Source organism: Pteropus alecto, unplaced genomic scaffold (genome assembly GCF_000325575.1).
Source record: "Pteropus alecto unplaced genomic scaffold, ASM32557v1 scaffold79, whole genome shotgun sequence".
Classification (NCBI taxonomy): Eukaryota; Metazoa; Chordata; class Mammalia; order Chiroptera; family Pteropodidae; genus Pteropus; species Pteropus alecto.
This window is the reverse complement of record NW_006494612.1, coordinates 17,918,478-17,932,979: the sequence shown is the minus strand read 5'-3', so window position 1 is coordinate 17,932,979 and position 14,502 is coordinate 17,918,478. Positions and strand designations below refer to the sequence as shown.

Here is a 14,502-nt window from a genome sequence, read left to right as displayed (position 1 = left end):
AATTTACCTTAGAACAATAATTTGACCTTGGTGACATAAACTCCCAACTTTATTCAGTGTCTTTCAAGAGATGACTTACACCAGCAGCAAATCTCACATCGCTCCTCTCCTCATACTTTGTTACAGCCATACCAAATTTCTGTGTGTCCCAGAAACGGTCTTTCTACATGGAATGTTTCATTGTTCCATTTCTCCCCTCTCCATCTTCCATGGGCTGACTCTTCATCTACCAGATGTAAAATAAGATGTTAACTTTTTTCTGGAAATCATTTCTAATTCCCCATACCTTCTCCAGCCCCAAATGGGAGTAAGTCTTTCTCCTTTGTGATCTAATAGATAAAAAAGATCAGAAAGGCTTGGGTCAGGACATAATTCCGCTTCTTCCCAAGAAGTGACTTTAGACTAGTGCCTCCCAAATTTTATTAAGCATCAGAACTGCCTGGAGGGCTTGTTAAATCATAGCTCACTGGGCCCCAACTCCAGAGTTTCTGATCCAGTAATTCTGGGATTAGTCCTGAAAATCTGCCTTTATAACAAGATACCACGTGACAAAGATGATGTCTTGGGTATCATACTTTGAGAACTCCTGCTTTGGATAATTTATTTAACTTCTCTAAGTTTTAGTTTATCATCAGCAAAGTGAGGCTAAATGGGATGTTTTAAGAATTAGTTGAGATAATGTCTGTAAAGTGTTTGACATGAATTAGTACTAAATCAATATTAGTTGATATTGTTTTTACATTATCATTGCTTTCATCACACTATGAATTGCAGACTGGACAGACCTTTTGCCAAGTGAACTAGGAACCCCACAGAGAGCAGAGACTATATTGGTTTTCTTATCGTTGTATCACAGGTACCTCATGAAGTGCATTAGTAAGCACTAAATAAACATATGTTAGAATAAATTCAAATTAAAAACATTCAATAAATAATAAATAAAATGAAGTTAGGTGCTTCTTTGTAGGTAGGATTCCCTAGTTCAGCTCACTATATTCTTTGTTTTCCTGGGACTGTTTTTGCTTACTGGTTCCTAAATTACTTTTGGTTATGGTGAATCAATTCTCACAGCTTTTGTTTCTCAGGAGATTATACAGGCAACATAGAGAACATCTTTCTGTAAGAACTAGAAATAACCACATGACTATTCGTGTGGCTCTGTATTTTCAGTTTCATACTGAGTGAAAGCAGTTGCAGCAATGTATTCCTCTGCCTTCTGTGTCTGAACATATGCCTTCATTTAACACTGGGTATGGATTAGAAATTAAAGTGAAGAATTTAATTTGTAGTTCTTTGCAAATTCATGATGCCTCCTCTTTTGAGAAGCCTTTCCTAATTTTACTGTTAGTCTCTACTCTTGGCCTCCTTGACCTCAGAACTTTGTATTTTATATTCGCTCATTAGTTCAGCAATTTTTTTCACTGTCTGCCATGTGGCAAATATTATTCTCATGGTGGTGATGCCACAGTGAGACTAAGTCCTTGCTTCACGAAATCTAAATTAAAGCATGGTGTTTACCAACTTGTACTGTAACTGTTTGCTTCCCTGTCTCCCATGCTAAATCGCAGACTTTCTAATGGTAGGTATATTATCTGATTGATCTTTGGGTCTCCAGCTCAATGTCTGGTATCTGATAGATATTCATACATATATGGATTATTATTGAGAGAGAGAAAGACCCTCTTTGTTACATTGGTACTTAGAAATATACTGCTAGTTCATGAAATGATTTGGCACTAGATATATATTATTTGACCTACAAGGGGATAACTTGTTTGAATTTCAATTAGGGCCAAACAGAAAAAACGTGAAAGATTTTACATAACAATCCAGGTTTCCAGCCTCTCTTTTCGAAAAAAGCCCTCATTTCTGTGCTGCACTAACCTGCTGAAGCTAATTCCTCCTCTGCCTGCTCCTTTACATGGCGTGTGCCTTCTTCATGTCATTACAACCTCTACTATTCTCTGTTGTATTACACAGGTTGTATGTGTATATGTGTGTTGTGTGCGTTTGCATGGATGCGTGGTGAGGAAAGAAATTCTTCATATTCTACATAAATCTGCTTAAAGTTTCCCTTTATAGCTTATAACAACCTAACCCCAATTGGAAATAGTACTTTATTTCTGCTTTTTTTCTTTAGTGATGTAGAATACCAACAAGGATTTGCTTTCATTTAAAATATCTAGCATAGTGAGTAACAATCTAAATTTTCTCCAAGTTGTTTTTCTGCATTTTCACAGTAGGTTTCTTGTATTTCTTAATTAATTAGATAATTGCCAGCTTCTCTTTTACGTGATGAGTATCCCAGTCCAAAGTAAAAACATATCTAAATCTATCTGTTTGGGTTTTTTTTTTCCCTCCTTAATGATTATTGAACTAACACTTTTCATTTGGCTTGGTTTTGTCATATGAGATTAGGACACTTAAAAACACACAAGTGACTTAAAATTATAGTTTACCAAACTAAATATATTAATGATTTGTTTCAGCTATCCTTAAAAAGAAGAGGAAGCAAAGATTTGCCAAAATCTGAAAAAAAGGCTCAACAGACTCCCACAGAGGTAGGTATTAAAATTCAACTAGTAGAACAAGCACTTCTAAATGTATATATTAAGCTACTTCTGTAAGAAGACATAATAGCCAGACATACTCCTATAAAACAAAGTTAAATTATGCATGTTGATTATGTAGCTATGGATGTGGGCAGTATAAAACTTTCAGTATCTTTGCTTACACAGCTAGGACTAATATCTCTATTATTATTGCATGTACACTGTAAGCACACGGCAAAATAGCATTAGTGCTTTATGTGTTCTCATGTTGGAGAACTGTACCCGTAGTGCTAATCTTATTCATTCATAATTAATAAGGTCAATAGAATGGCTGTTCCTATAGTGTCAGGAATGAGTAAAGAAAGGAATGTGGTAGGCAGAGATGGTGGAGGGAAGAGGGGCTCGTGATGGCTTTAGAGTCCTAGACTGAAGTAATTCTCAGTACCCATGACTGGGGAAGCAAAAGAAAGGCAACGAAGGAATAAAAATAAAACTTATAAGTTGTATTCAACATGGGCTTATTAAGAACCTTAGAAACATAGCCACTGTAAAGACTAGTTCTGCTATTGGGGTGAGCAGAAGGTGCTGATGGACATAATGAAGGAAATTTTAAAACAAAAGGAAATACTTGGGCATAGAAGTGACATTATGGCTCTCCAAAAGCATTTGGCTAGATATTGACTTTTAAATTTAGTTGGAATCTATAGTAATATAGTATGCTTTTAAAAAAATTCTTACAAGGGTTTTTCTCTTAGTAACTTTAACTAAAGCAATATATAAATATACAAAATTTGAAAAAGTTGAACTCAATTATTTTTTTAAAGTAAAGCTTATTAAATGTTTATTTTCCCTTTTGCTCTCTCCCTACTCTATTCTTGGTTTATTTTCCTCCTGGTAATTGCATTTATAGGCCAGAGTCTCCTACCAAGATTGTTACTCTTTTTTGTACCATTTTTTTCATTTCCCTAATAAATTCAAATGTTCTCTGTCACTACACCTTTCCTACTCTGTCTGTGCCATAACTTTAGCTACCTCACTCTAAATATTTTGCTGTGGGTCATTTCATGTGTTGCCATGCATCTTCTTTCCCATCTTATTTAGGGGAAAGTTGCTATGTGCTTGTTCTAAAACATTAAGTCAGCTTTAGTCAGTTTATTTTTAAAAAATTCACATTTGATCTATTGTCTTACTACCCACATTGACCTTTGCTTATTCTTTTCAACAAAATTCTCTACTCCAGGAGTTTCTAACTCTTTGCTCCTGGCTCTATGGACCCCGCCCACACTATGTGCATGTGAGCACCTTTCTGAAAAAGACATCCACAGCTTTCATTAGTTTCACAGTGGGACCTGGGACCATACAACAGTCGGTATTTGCAATCCATCAGTTTTTATTTCATGAGCACAAACATCCTGGGAAATTTATAAGTATGCTGTTGTGGCCTTTGAAGTCTCTGTTATCTTTTCTAATTCATTTATTTTTCGAGGTTATTACTTATCTTTTTTCAAAAGCCTACCCCAGCAGATTGATCTGAATTGGCCTGGCTAGGAGATCTTAATTATAAAGTAGTCCATAGATAATTCTATTGCTCAGTCAAGGCTGAAGACCATTGATTCACATAATTTATCTCTTGTACTTAGCCAGGGCATATCGTAGGCAGGGACCACTTATTCAGCTTTGACTTGTCAGTGTTTAGTGTCTGGCACTCTGCAACATTCTCAGTACACACGTCTGAAAACATCTCCCATATCTCCCTTTTCATGTAGCCACATGAAATTGCCAAGATGCTATTGATTTTATCTACATAAATGGCAATTTCATTTGGCTCAGTCTACTATTGTTTTGTATTGTTTTATAGCTTTGTATTTCATTTATTTGCTTCAGCTTCTTTGATGTATTTCTTACATGTTCCTATAGCAGCCTAGTGACTTTATGTACTGAGAAATGGTATTGCATAGCAATTAAGAATAGTAACTTAAGGGACAGGTTGCCTAGATGGAAATCTCTGCCACATAAGCTCTATGGCCTTAAACAAGTTATTTATTCTTTCTAGGCTTCTGTTTTCTCATCTATAAAATAGGGATCATAATAGATAGTTGTTGCACAGATTAAATGAGTTAAAATATGTAATTTTGTAGAGTGCAGTTTAGCTTCTAGTAGTGGCTAAGCCAAAGCTAGGCTCAGCTCACGTCTTTTGGTCCTTCATCATCTTTATGTTCCCCCTCCTCATATGTCTTTTGTATCTTCTTAACAGTGAGTCTTTCAGGTACACAAAATTAAGAGACAACTTGCTTCCCATCTCAAAGCATTATAATGTTTCTTGGCTAGCATTCGCTGTGAAAATAAAAGCATTCAGTTACTATCGATGAGGCACTTTCCATATAATCTCTTATTTAATGATTTCAACATTTATATATGGCATTTTAATGCCCAGTTCTAAATGCAGCCTACAGTAGTTACAGGATGAGGATGCAAGGCATATTGGCATAGAGAGTTCTTAAACTCTTGCCATTGTAGAAACTATCATACTTTATGTCTTGAAAAGATTCCCTCTTAAATAAATAAAATAATGATCATGGCTATCATTCTCCTTCCTGCTAATGATTTTGTTACATGCGGTATATGTTCAAATCTTAAAATAATTTTTATGTTTTCATTCGGTTGGGAGAAGAGCTTATATATACACAAATCAGATATCCTTCTCTTTTTGCTTAACATAGCCCAGTCAAGTGTTATTCTGCTCCAATCTGTGACTTATGTCACACCCTCTGCTGTTTTGGTTAGATTCAAACTGTAGCATTATACCTTTTTCTTTTTCTTTTTCTTTTTACTAGCGAATAAAGGCCTTGCCTTCTAGTCAAAGACTTCCACCATACATGTAGCCCAGCCTAGCTTCCCAGTCTCACCTACTCTTCCTTCTCAACAAAACCTAGCCTATGTAAAAAGATGTTTGATAGGCATATTGTTGGTCACTTTTCTATTCAAACTTTTCTGTTCCATTGTAATTCTTGGCTTACATGACCTTTGACTCTCATCCCCTTCCCCACCCCCAAACCTTTAACTATTTCTTATCTGTCCTCCTTTTGCTTTCATCTCCTCTTGGGTTGCCTCTGAAACCATTGCAATAGCTTCATCCATCACCTCTATGCATTCCATTCTCATGTCCTCCCCACTGGACCTGAGCTCTCTACAGGCCCAGAAATGTAATCTTCATAGTCTTCCACATGGCTGTTTCCACTAGGTATGCCTCCATTGATACACCTCAAAGATAGCATTTTACATATTTAAACCCATATTCTTTATGGGTTTAAAAATCCATATAAAACCGGCTCCTCTTTGTTCATTCTTTATCTCTGTTATTGGCAGAATAATCCATGAAGACATCTAAAGTCAAAACGTTATCTTTGATTCTTCTGCTGATATGGTATTAAACATTGAAAATGTCCTTGATTTCATCTTCACTGAATTAGTTTGAGGGTCCCAACACATAGTCTCGTACAGGACAACTTCTGTCTACCTTGAGAAATGGATTCTCCCATCAAATCTTTCTGTGATGTAAATTCTTATCCTTCCCTCTCACTATGCTCCTGAGTTTCTCTCATCTCTCTGTGCTCCTCTCCTTTCTTCTAAACTCGTTCTAGACAAAAGTATACAAATCAACACATCTGATTTCTTTTATTTCACCATCACCCTACTTTTCTTCTCTTGCATTTTTCTAGAGGCAACATGTGCAATGGAAAGAATATGAGTTTTGGAATCAGCCTGAATACAGATGTGCTCTGTCAATTATTAACTTGTGCTCTACTATGTTAATAAACATCTCTGAAGCTCAGCCGCCTTATCTGTAAAGTGGACATAGTATCACCTTCCTCACAGGACTTATGAGAGGATGTAATGATATAAGGAATGTTGATGTTCAGGCTCTACCACCCAGCAGCTCTCAAACCCTTCCTACTCATTTTCATTAGGAGACGGGAGGAAAGACCTGTGCCCCGTTCTCCATCTTCTATCTCAAAGGCTCTGGGTCATATTTACTGAGTATCTCAGGCAGCAGCTCATTATTCTTCTCACCTTCACGATCAGTGGCTGCTACATCTTTACGAGAATTCATCTCCGAAACAGCTGACTCAGTGCTGGAAAAGGAAGGCATTTTTTTCCTATTTAAAATGAGGAATCTAAAGTCCACAGAAATTACATGGTTGGTCCAAAGTACATACTTAAAAAATAATTTGGAGAAATTATCCTTAGGAAATATGTCCTTGGACATAATAAGGTGCTTTTATATTAGCTCTCAGAGAAAAAGTTGATTTCCATTTATCTGTTTGTACTTTTCAATTCAGTTAATGATTAGGGTTTGAAAGTTGTCCTAAGAATATGTGAGAAGACCTTCGATAGGGTCTACTCCATCATCCTTTTATCAGGCAGAAGCAACTCTCCATTTCTTCCTATTCTAAGAATAATCTAGATGGAACCTACCTATATCTCCTTGCATGGGCCATTCCAGCATTAAACTTTACCTACTTTAAAGACCTTTAAAAACAATTCTCCCTTGAATGAAGATGGAGGGCAATGACTTTCTGTGTGGCACAATGACTTTCTTAGTGTCAGACAGAACTGAATTCAGATTTCACCTTTGCCCTTTGCTACTTATCAGCTGTGTAACCTTGAACAAGTTACTGAACATTTTTAAAGCAGATATTTTAATACCTACTCATAAGTTTACTCTGCACATTAAATTAGGTCCTACTTGTAAAGAATTTCACAGAATCTGGCTGCTAATCAGTGTTCAATCCACAGCAGTGAGTGCATACTAACCACATGTTCCTTCCAGGGAATAGGTTTCATATGAATTACAGTCAGGGGAATTTAAACTGCATAAACAAACAAATGATAGCCAAATAGTTGTGTGCAGTTACAACATATGATAATCTCTGAATAGTGATGACCACTTTTTTTTCTTTTCTCATTTTATTTCCGGCTTGTAATATTGTCCTAATCTTTATTTGTCAAAGAATTTAAATGATTTGGAGAAGATATAAAGCATCTACTTCTCTTTCTCCTCTCATTAAATCTTAATTACAGGAAAAAGGAATAATTTGTGCAGGTGTCCTCATTCGGTTGTTTTCTTGATTTACATAAAAATGATCTCCCATCCTCTTCCCCTCTTTTCCCAAATAAGGAGGACAATGAAGATCTGAAATGCCAGCTGCAGTTCGTGAAGGAAGAAGCTGCTTTGATGCGAAAGAAAATGGCCAAGATTGATAAAGAAAAGGACAGATTCGAACACGAGCTCCAGAAGTACAGATCCTTTTACGGGGATCTGGACAGTCCTTTGCCCAAAGGGGAAGCTGGGGGGCCTCCCAGCACCAGGGAAGCTGAGCTCAAGCTACGGCTGAGGCTGGTGGAGGAAGAAGCCAACATTCTAGGCAGGAAAATCGTCGAACTGGAGGTGGAGAACAGAGGCCTGAAAGCGGAACTGGACGACCTGAGGGGCGATGACTTCAACGGCTCCGCCAACCCCCTCATGAGGGAGCAGAGCGAATCCCTGTCGGAGCTGCGGCAGCACCTGCAGCTGGTGGAAGACGAGACCGAGCTGCTGCGGAGGAACGTGGCCGACCTGGAGGAGCAGAACAAGCGCATCACGACGGAGCTCAACAAGTACAAGTACAAGTCCGGCGGCCACGATAGCGCGCGGCACCACGACAGCGCCAAGACAGAGGCCCTGCAGGAGGAGCTGAAGGCGGCGCGCCTGCAGATCAACGAACTGAGTGGCAAGGTCATGCAGCTGCAGTACGAGAACCGCGTGCTCATGTCCAACATGCAGCGCTACGACCTGGCCTCGCACCTGGGCATCCGCGGCAGCCCTCGCGACAGCGACGCCGAGAGTGACGCGGGCAAGAAGGAGAGCGACGACGACTCGCGGCCGCCGCACCGCAAGCGCGAAGGGCCCATCGGAGGCGAGAGCGACTCGGAGGAGGTGCGCAACATCCGCTGCCTCACGCCCACCCGCTCCTTCTACCCTGCGCCCGGGCCCTGGCCCAAGAGCTTCTCCGACCGCCAGCAGATGAAGGACATCCGCTCGGAGGCCGAGCGCCTGGGCAAGACTATCGACCGGCTCATCGCCGACACGAGCACCATCATCACCGAGGCGCGCATCTACGTGGCCAACGGGGACCTGTTCGGACTCATGGACGAGGAGGACGACGGCAGCCGCATCCGCGAGCACGAGCTGCTCTACCGCATCAACGCGCAGATGAAGGCCTTCCGCAAGGAGCTGCAGACCTTCATCGACCGTCTCGAGGTGCCCAAGTCCGCGGACGACCGCGGCGCCGAGGAGCCCATATCCGTGAGTCAGGTACAGTTTTGCCTATTGCGAGCCACGGTGATGGCAAGGCTGGCCCGCGGAGCTGAGGTCCTCGGTGGGGCGTCTCCGCGCACCGACTTCCACGCTCCGCTTTAGGGACGTCACAGCTCAGAGCCTCACTGGGCTGGAAGCCCCACGGAGCACCTGTTCTTTCTCACTGTCCTTCAGGCCTGAGGTTTTTGTCACTCAATCACTTAGTAGTTATTTCTCCTCTTTTCGAAACAGAAATTTACCCCTCTCACCCCAGTTTTTGTGTAAAGATTAAAGGATTTCTAAGATTTATTATTATTGTAGGTCAACATTTTCAGCATTACTCTACTAATTCTAATAGATCAAGCTGCAAGAAGATCCCGAACAGGAATCTTCAATTGTTGACTTGTGATTTTCGAGCCAAGACTCGAGTTTAAAATAATTTTTAAATATGAAATCAGCAGTAAAGAGAGATGATATTGTGTCTAGAGCCTATCAAAAGGAATAAATGAAAGCCATTTCTTTGCCACAAATTGAAGTAACATGATTATTATTTCTAGAAAATATCTCTATCAGCTTTGTAGTGCAGACTCTCGAGACTACTGAACGAGTGTTATACTTTAGCTTTAAGGCAATACTAATTTGGGAAACCAGCATTTTTCCCTCATCCTAATTTGTAGAGGCACACCCGATGAATTGGACTGAGCTGCTCTAGCCAGGTATGGTGGCCAAAGACCAATGCATTTTATCAAGAGTTAATCACCTAATAGATAATTCGTAAAACGAAACAGGCAGTGCTACCCTCTCTGGCAAGCCTGGTGCCCTGTATCTATTGGAGAACCTGTGGAAGTACAGCAGCATGCATGGCTTTTAAAGACACACAGGAAGTTTAAATTTAAAAAATCAGTTTATACACAGAAGCATGACTGACATTAGATTAGCTGCCTGTTAGTCACAACTAGAAAAATTGCAACCCTATTGCTTATTGATCTTGCATGTTGCTCTGCTTTGCTATGGAAAAAAATATATATTTATGATAAGACTGTTAGATTTTTAAATGTTGGAACTTATTTTCTTCTTTTTATTGTAGCAAATAATTGGTTTTTAGTTTCCTTGTTGCAGCTTTTTGGATACTTAGAGCATGTGATTTTTCAGTTATACTCTCAGGGGAAAAAATAGAATTCAGAGTGAGAGAAAACACTGTGCATAATAAGCTTTCAGATTTGGTAAATAGAGGCTTAAGGAAGAGTTCTGCTTTATCTGAATTTGAATGAATGCTTAGATTAGTTGATATAAATGTAAGTTTTTAAATATTATTATTAATTAACTCTTTTCTTTGTCTTTGCATTTACCTTCCCAGATGTTCCAGCCTATCATTTTACTTATTCTCATTCTTGTATTATTTTCATCACTTTCTTACACAACAATATTTAAACTTGTCTTCCTTTTTACACTGTTTTTTGTACTGTAAATCTCTCATCATTTACCATTCATTATAGTATTTTCAGTTTGTTTATTTTGTTCACCCTTCAAGACAAGAAGTAAAAGAAGTATAATTTCTGTAGTAACCAATGCTATAAAAACACTGAAGACTGCTTATTTCTTTAAAAAGACCCATCTTACAACTATCAAATTCAATAAGAAGCCTAAGCACTAAAATATTTCAGGTAAGGACCTAAGTGTGACTTTTTTTATGTAAATAATTTTAATTTTTGCATCTGTTTTTTACATCTTAATTACTCTTCTTGATAAATAATTGGCAGAATGACTGTAAAAATTGGCTAAACCTCTCAATTATTTCTCAGTAATTGAATATTGTGATAATTCAAAAGCTAGACATTCACAAATTGGGCACATTTCCAAAAATATGTAGGTTTATAAACTACCTTTGCTAAGTTGCATTAGACTAACAAGATATTTTCATATCCAATAAATATCTATGAAAATTTTGGTGAATGAATGAAATGTGACCCTTATGGAAACTAATTAATTAGTTGCATTGATGTTGGTGTTCTGTCTAAAGAGATGTGTTTGGAAGCATGAGAGTTTATTAGGCCTTAGTTCATTGAGAAAATAATTATCCCCATCCTGCATTTGACAAGCTTTGAACCAAAATAGCACTTCTGCATTTACCTATTATACTTGGAGCCATATGTTGCTAATCGAGTTTGTTGCCTGGAGTCCTGTCCTCTATATTACAGGGGTCCCCATCCCCTGGGCCATGGACTGGTATCTTTCTGTGGCCTGTTAGGAACCAGGCCATACAGCAGGAGGTGAGCACCTGGCGAGAGAGCAAAGCTTCATCTATATTTGCAGCTGTCCCCCTGCGCTAACATCACTGCCTCAGCTCCACCTCAGATCATCAGGCATTAGATTCTCAAAGGAACACCAGTCCCCGGTGCCAAAAAGGTTGGGGACCACTGCCTATAATATATTGTCACATGGAACTGTGCTGGAGCAGGAAATATGCTAGAAATAGAGTATGTGAAATGTTTTGAATAGGGAAAACTATAGTCATTCTCTAGAATTTCATTAAATCACAAACCAAAGCCAGTAATATAGTTCAAGTCAGAAGTACTCTCTAGACATAAACTTAGTTTGGCGAACCCGAGTACCCACTTTCTCCTCCTCGCTGAAGTGGCCTGGACAGGCACCATGTACCCAGAAGGCCCTATTTGGTTCATCTCATTGGCAGTTTACCCAGTGGAAAGGTAGAATGCATCAGTGGCACCCAAGATTCATAAATTCAGGCACTCATTGAAGCCGCATACTTGGAAATACTCTGAGTAGTTGGTGGTTATGAAAATCTGTTGGAAAGTGAAGTATCTTGCACGTCAGTATGAAGAATATTATGTGGAGCGTCTTTGTTCTATTCTGTAAGGTGATACTGGTAACAGAATTTATTTTGTGACCTAATGCCCAATGCCTCCATTTCCTTTTGAGTATTAATTTTAAAAAAGAAAAAAAGAAGTACTTAACAGTAGTTTAAAATTCAGTTTAAAATAACTGCTTTTGATCTCCATTTCTTTTTTATCTCTTTGATTTATATTTCATTTTGTTTTGGAGGGGAGGAGAGACCTGGAGTGAGAAGTGGTTAACCAGCAGTTGGAATCTGTCACTACACATTTCTGGCTTCTCATCTTGGAGATTCAGAAGGTTAGGTAGAACTTTATGACAAAAAAGAGTGAAAAAGTTTAAGTGCTATATTTAATTATTTATTCAAGCATTTATTTATTTAAAAATTTTATCTCAAAGAACGAAATTACTTTAAAAAACAAAATCTGTCTGTTAGATCCTTGATAAGTCTCCAGGCCAGCATCTCAGAGGGACCATTTAGGGAAAGGAACTGAAAGGAACTGTTTGAGGGCTGAAATTTATCTGAAATGTTTATTGCCTTTGGAGCCAGATATACCCAGCTAAACAGCTACCTTTGGAGCATTTGATAGTATGTGGAGATGTGGGTTGTCACATGACTGAGAAGCTCTACTGGCATTTAGAGGAAAGGGGTTAGAATTTCAAAGCATTGTCCTGCCCTGTGGGGAAACGTGGTTATATAGTGCACTTGTTTACTTCAGAAGTCTCATGGATACTTACTACCCTGCGTGGCTTTAGGAAGCTTGCTTCAGAATGCTAACCTTCTGTATCATGAGAGGAATCAAGAACTAAATAGTTAAATCACTGGTTCTCAACCCAAGCTGCATATCTGATTTCCCGGGGTGTTTTTAGAATTGAGGCCCTACCTAACACTAATTCCAACTGAATGTATGGACCCAGGCATTTATGTGTTTTAAAACTCCCCAGAACCACAGCTTTAGATGTTTGAATTATCTAAGACATATATATATGCAGCTTATACCAAGGTTACAGTAAACTATGTGATACTAACTTTATAAAATCATCAGTTGTCTAGGTTTGAGTATACCTTAAAGTTCCAGCCATTTGGTGAATATCCAGATCCTCTCTAGAGCATTTCTATCTTTGTCATACAGCCTTTTCAATGACAAAGCAGTTCTATTTCCACACTGATGATAGTGTTAGAAAACTCTCCTTTCACTAATACCAACAAAATCGGAGAAGACAAATAGGAATAATACATGACAGAAAGGAGAACCAAGATGAAAACTGTGTGTACAGGGTCACACACACACACACACACACACACACACAGGCACACATGCACATTGAAAGCCTCCAGATGATCCCACACATACACCTTGACAATCCACTGCTTTGTCATTATATAGTTATCTCTGCTGCAGAGCTTCTCCATGTTTATAGAAAGAGGATATGGTGTCCCACAAATCCATCAGGAATGATGTGTGCCAACTGACTCTACCCTCCAAACCAAGGTAGGAAAGAGCATACACAAGAGATATGAGAATGAAGCAAAAAGGTAGAGCATGAATCTTTGGTCTATTTAACAACCATTTTTAAGTATGTACTATTTTCAGGAAAGAAGAAAATGAGGTTCAGTTTCTACTCTTTTTGGGCCTCTAATTGGTTGATTGAGCAGGATAGACATGTAAACAGCTAACTCTAATATGTATTCTTAAAGAATTGCAAAAAAGGCCTTGTGGTTTTAATTGCTTATTGGACACCTGTTGGCATGTTAGATATTCCTAAGAAAACACAATAAAATTCTTAGGCATTCTGGGATGAGATGCCATAAATATATGCAGGGGTGGTGCATATACCCCAACAGTATCTTATGACCTGGATTAGGAAGGATTGGCTAACCAAGCGAGATCTGGGCTAACCGACACATCAGCCCCACCTTCAGGAGTTAAGGTCATCCTGGCAACAGGGTTGTTAATCTTACCTTTGAACTCCTAAGACATTGATTTTTCTAGAAGAATTTCATGAGAATCTTAGACTCAATCCAGGTTCTCCATATATGAACCCCAGTAAGATGTTGGGGAAAGGAAATAGGACTGACTTGACTACTGCTCACAGACTGTGGAGGACTGGAGTTCACTCTGACAGCCCCTCTGAAGTTAGTGAGGCAACTTTACCATACAGTCAAAGTTCAGGGGAGTTCTTTCCAACTCTGCCCTGCCCACTCTGTAGCTGGCTTCCCGGAGCCTGCCTGCATGTGTGCATGTTCCTCTCACACACTGTGGTGCACAATGAGAGCTGCAAAGAATTCAGACCTGCCTCCATCTTAGAGGACTGCTGGGGGCCAGTAGGTGGGAGGCGATCTCAGCAAACTGCCAGCAGGCACGAAGTGAGTTTGTCCCTTTTCTTATTCTTCCTGGAACTTCAGGCTGTTCTGTGAATACCCAGGATCTAGGGTACATCTGTTCCTTACATTACAAGACACAGACATGGGAAGAGAAGTTAACAAAGACAGTGCCCACAACCTCAGAAAGAGTTTCCAGTATCTTCATCCTCTCCCCTTTGATCCTGTTACTTGTATTGTATAAAGCTAGTTCTAAAAGTTCTAATACCCTAGCTTCTTAATTCACCAAAAGAACAAAATCTCCCCATTATTGATAGATACAAAGATCTCCTATTTGTGCCTTTGAAGCTATATTATTTAAACATCATGTTGAAAATAAATTCAAACATCATGTTGAAAATAAATTCAAACTTTATTGTAGAAGATTCTCATGTGCA

The 14,502-nt window shown here is 39.0% G+C and overlaps 2 protein-coding genes across 2 annotated transcripts in view; both read left to right on the top strand.

The window, feature by feature from the left end:
- The window catches only part of SOGA3 (SOGA family member 3), a 37,423-nt gene extending 27,066 nt beyond the window's left edge, over positions 1 to 10,357 (top strand). The window contains exons 5-7 of the mRNA XM_006926153.2: positions 2,490 to 2,561; positions 7,732 to 8,907; positions 10,247 to 10,357. Of these exons, the coding sequence (XP_006926215.1) occupies positions 2,490 to 2,561; positions 7,732 to 8,907; positions 10,247 to 10,357 (1,359 nt within the window). The remainder of the gene's footprint in view (positions 1 to 2,489; positions 2,562 to 7,731; positions 8,908 to 10,246) is intronic.
- A 38-nt stretch (positions 10,358 to 10,395) lies between these two features.
- Positions 10,396 to 14,502, top strand: part of KIAA0408 (KIAA0408 ortholog) — a 26,428-nt gene continuing 22,321 nt past the window's right edge. The window contains exon 1 of the mRNA XM_006926154.3: positions 10,396 to 10,553. The gene's annotated coding sequence lies outside the window, so the exon portion shown is untranslated. The remainder of the gene's footprint in view (positions 10,554 to 14,502) is intronic.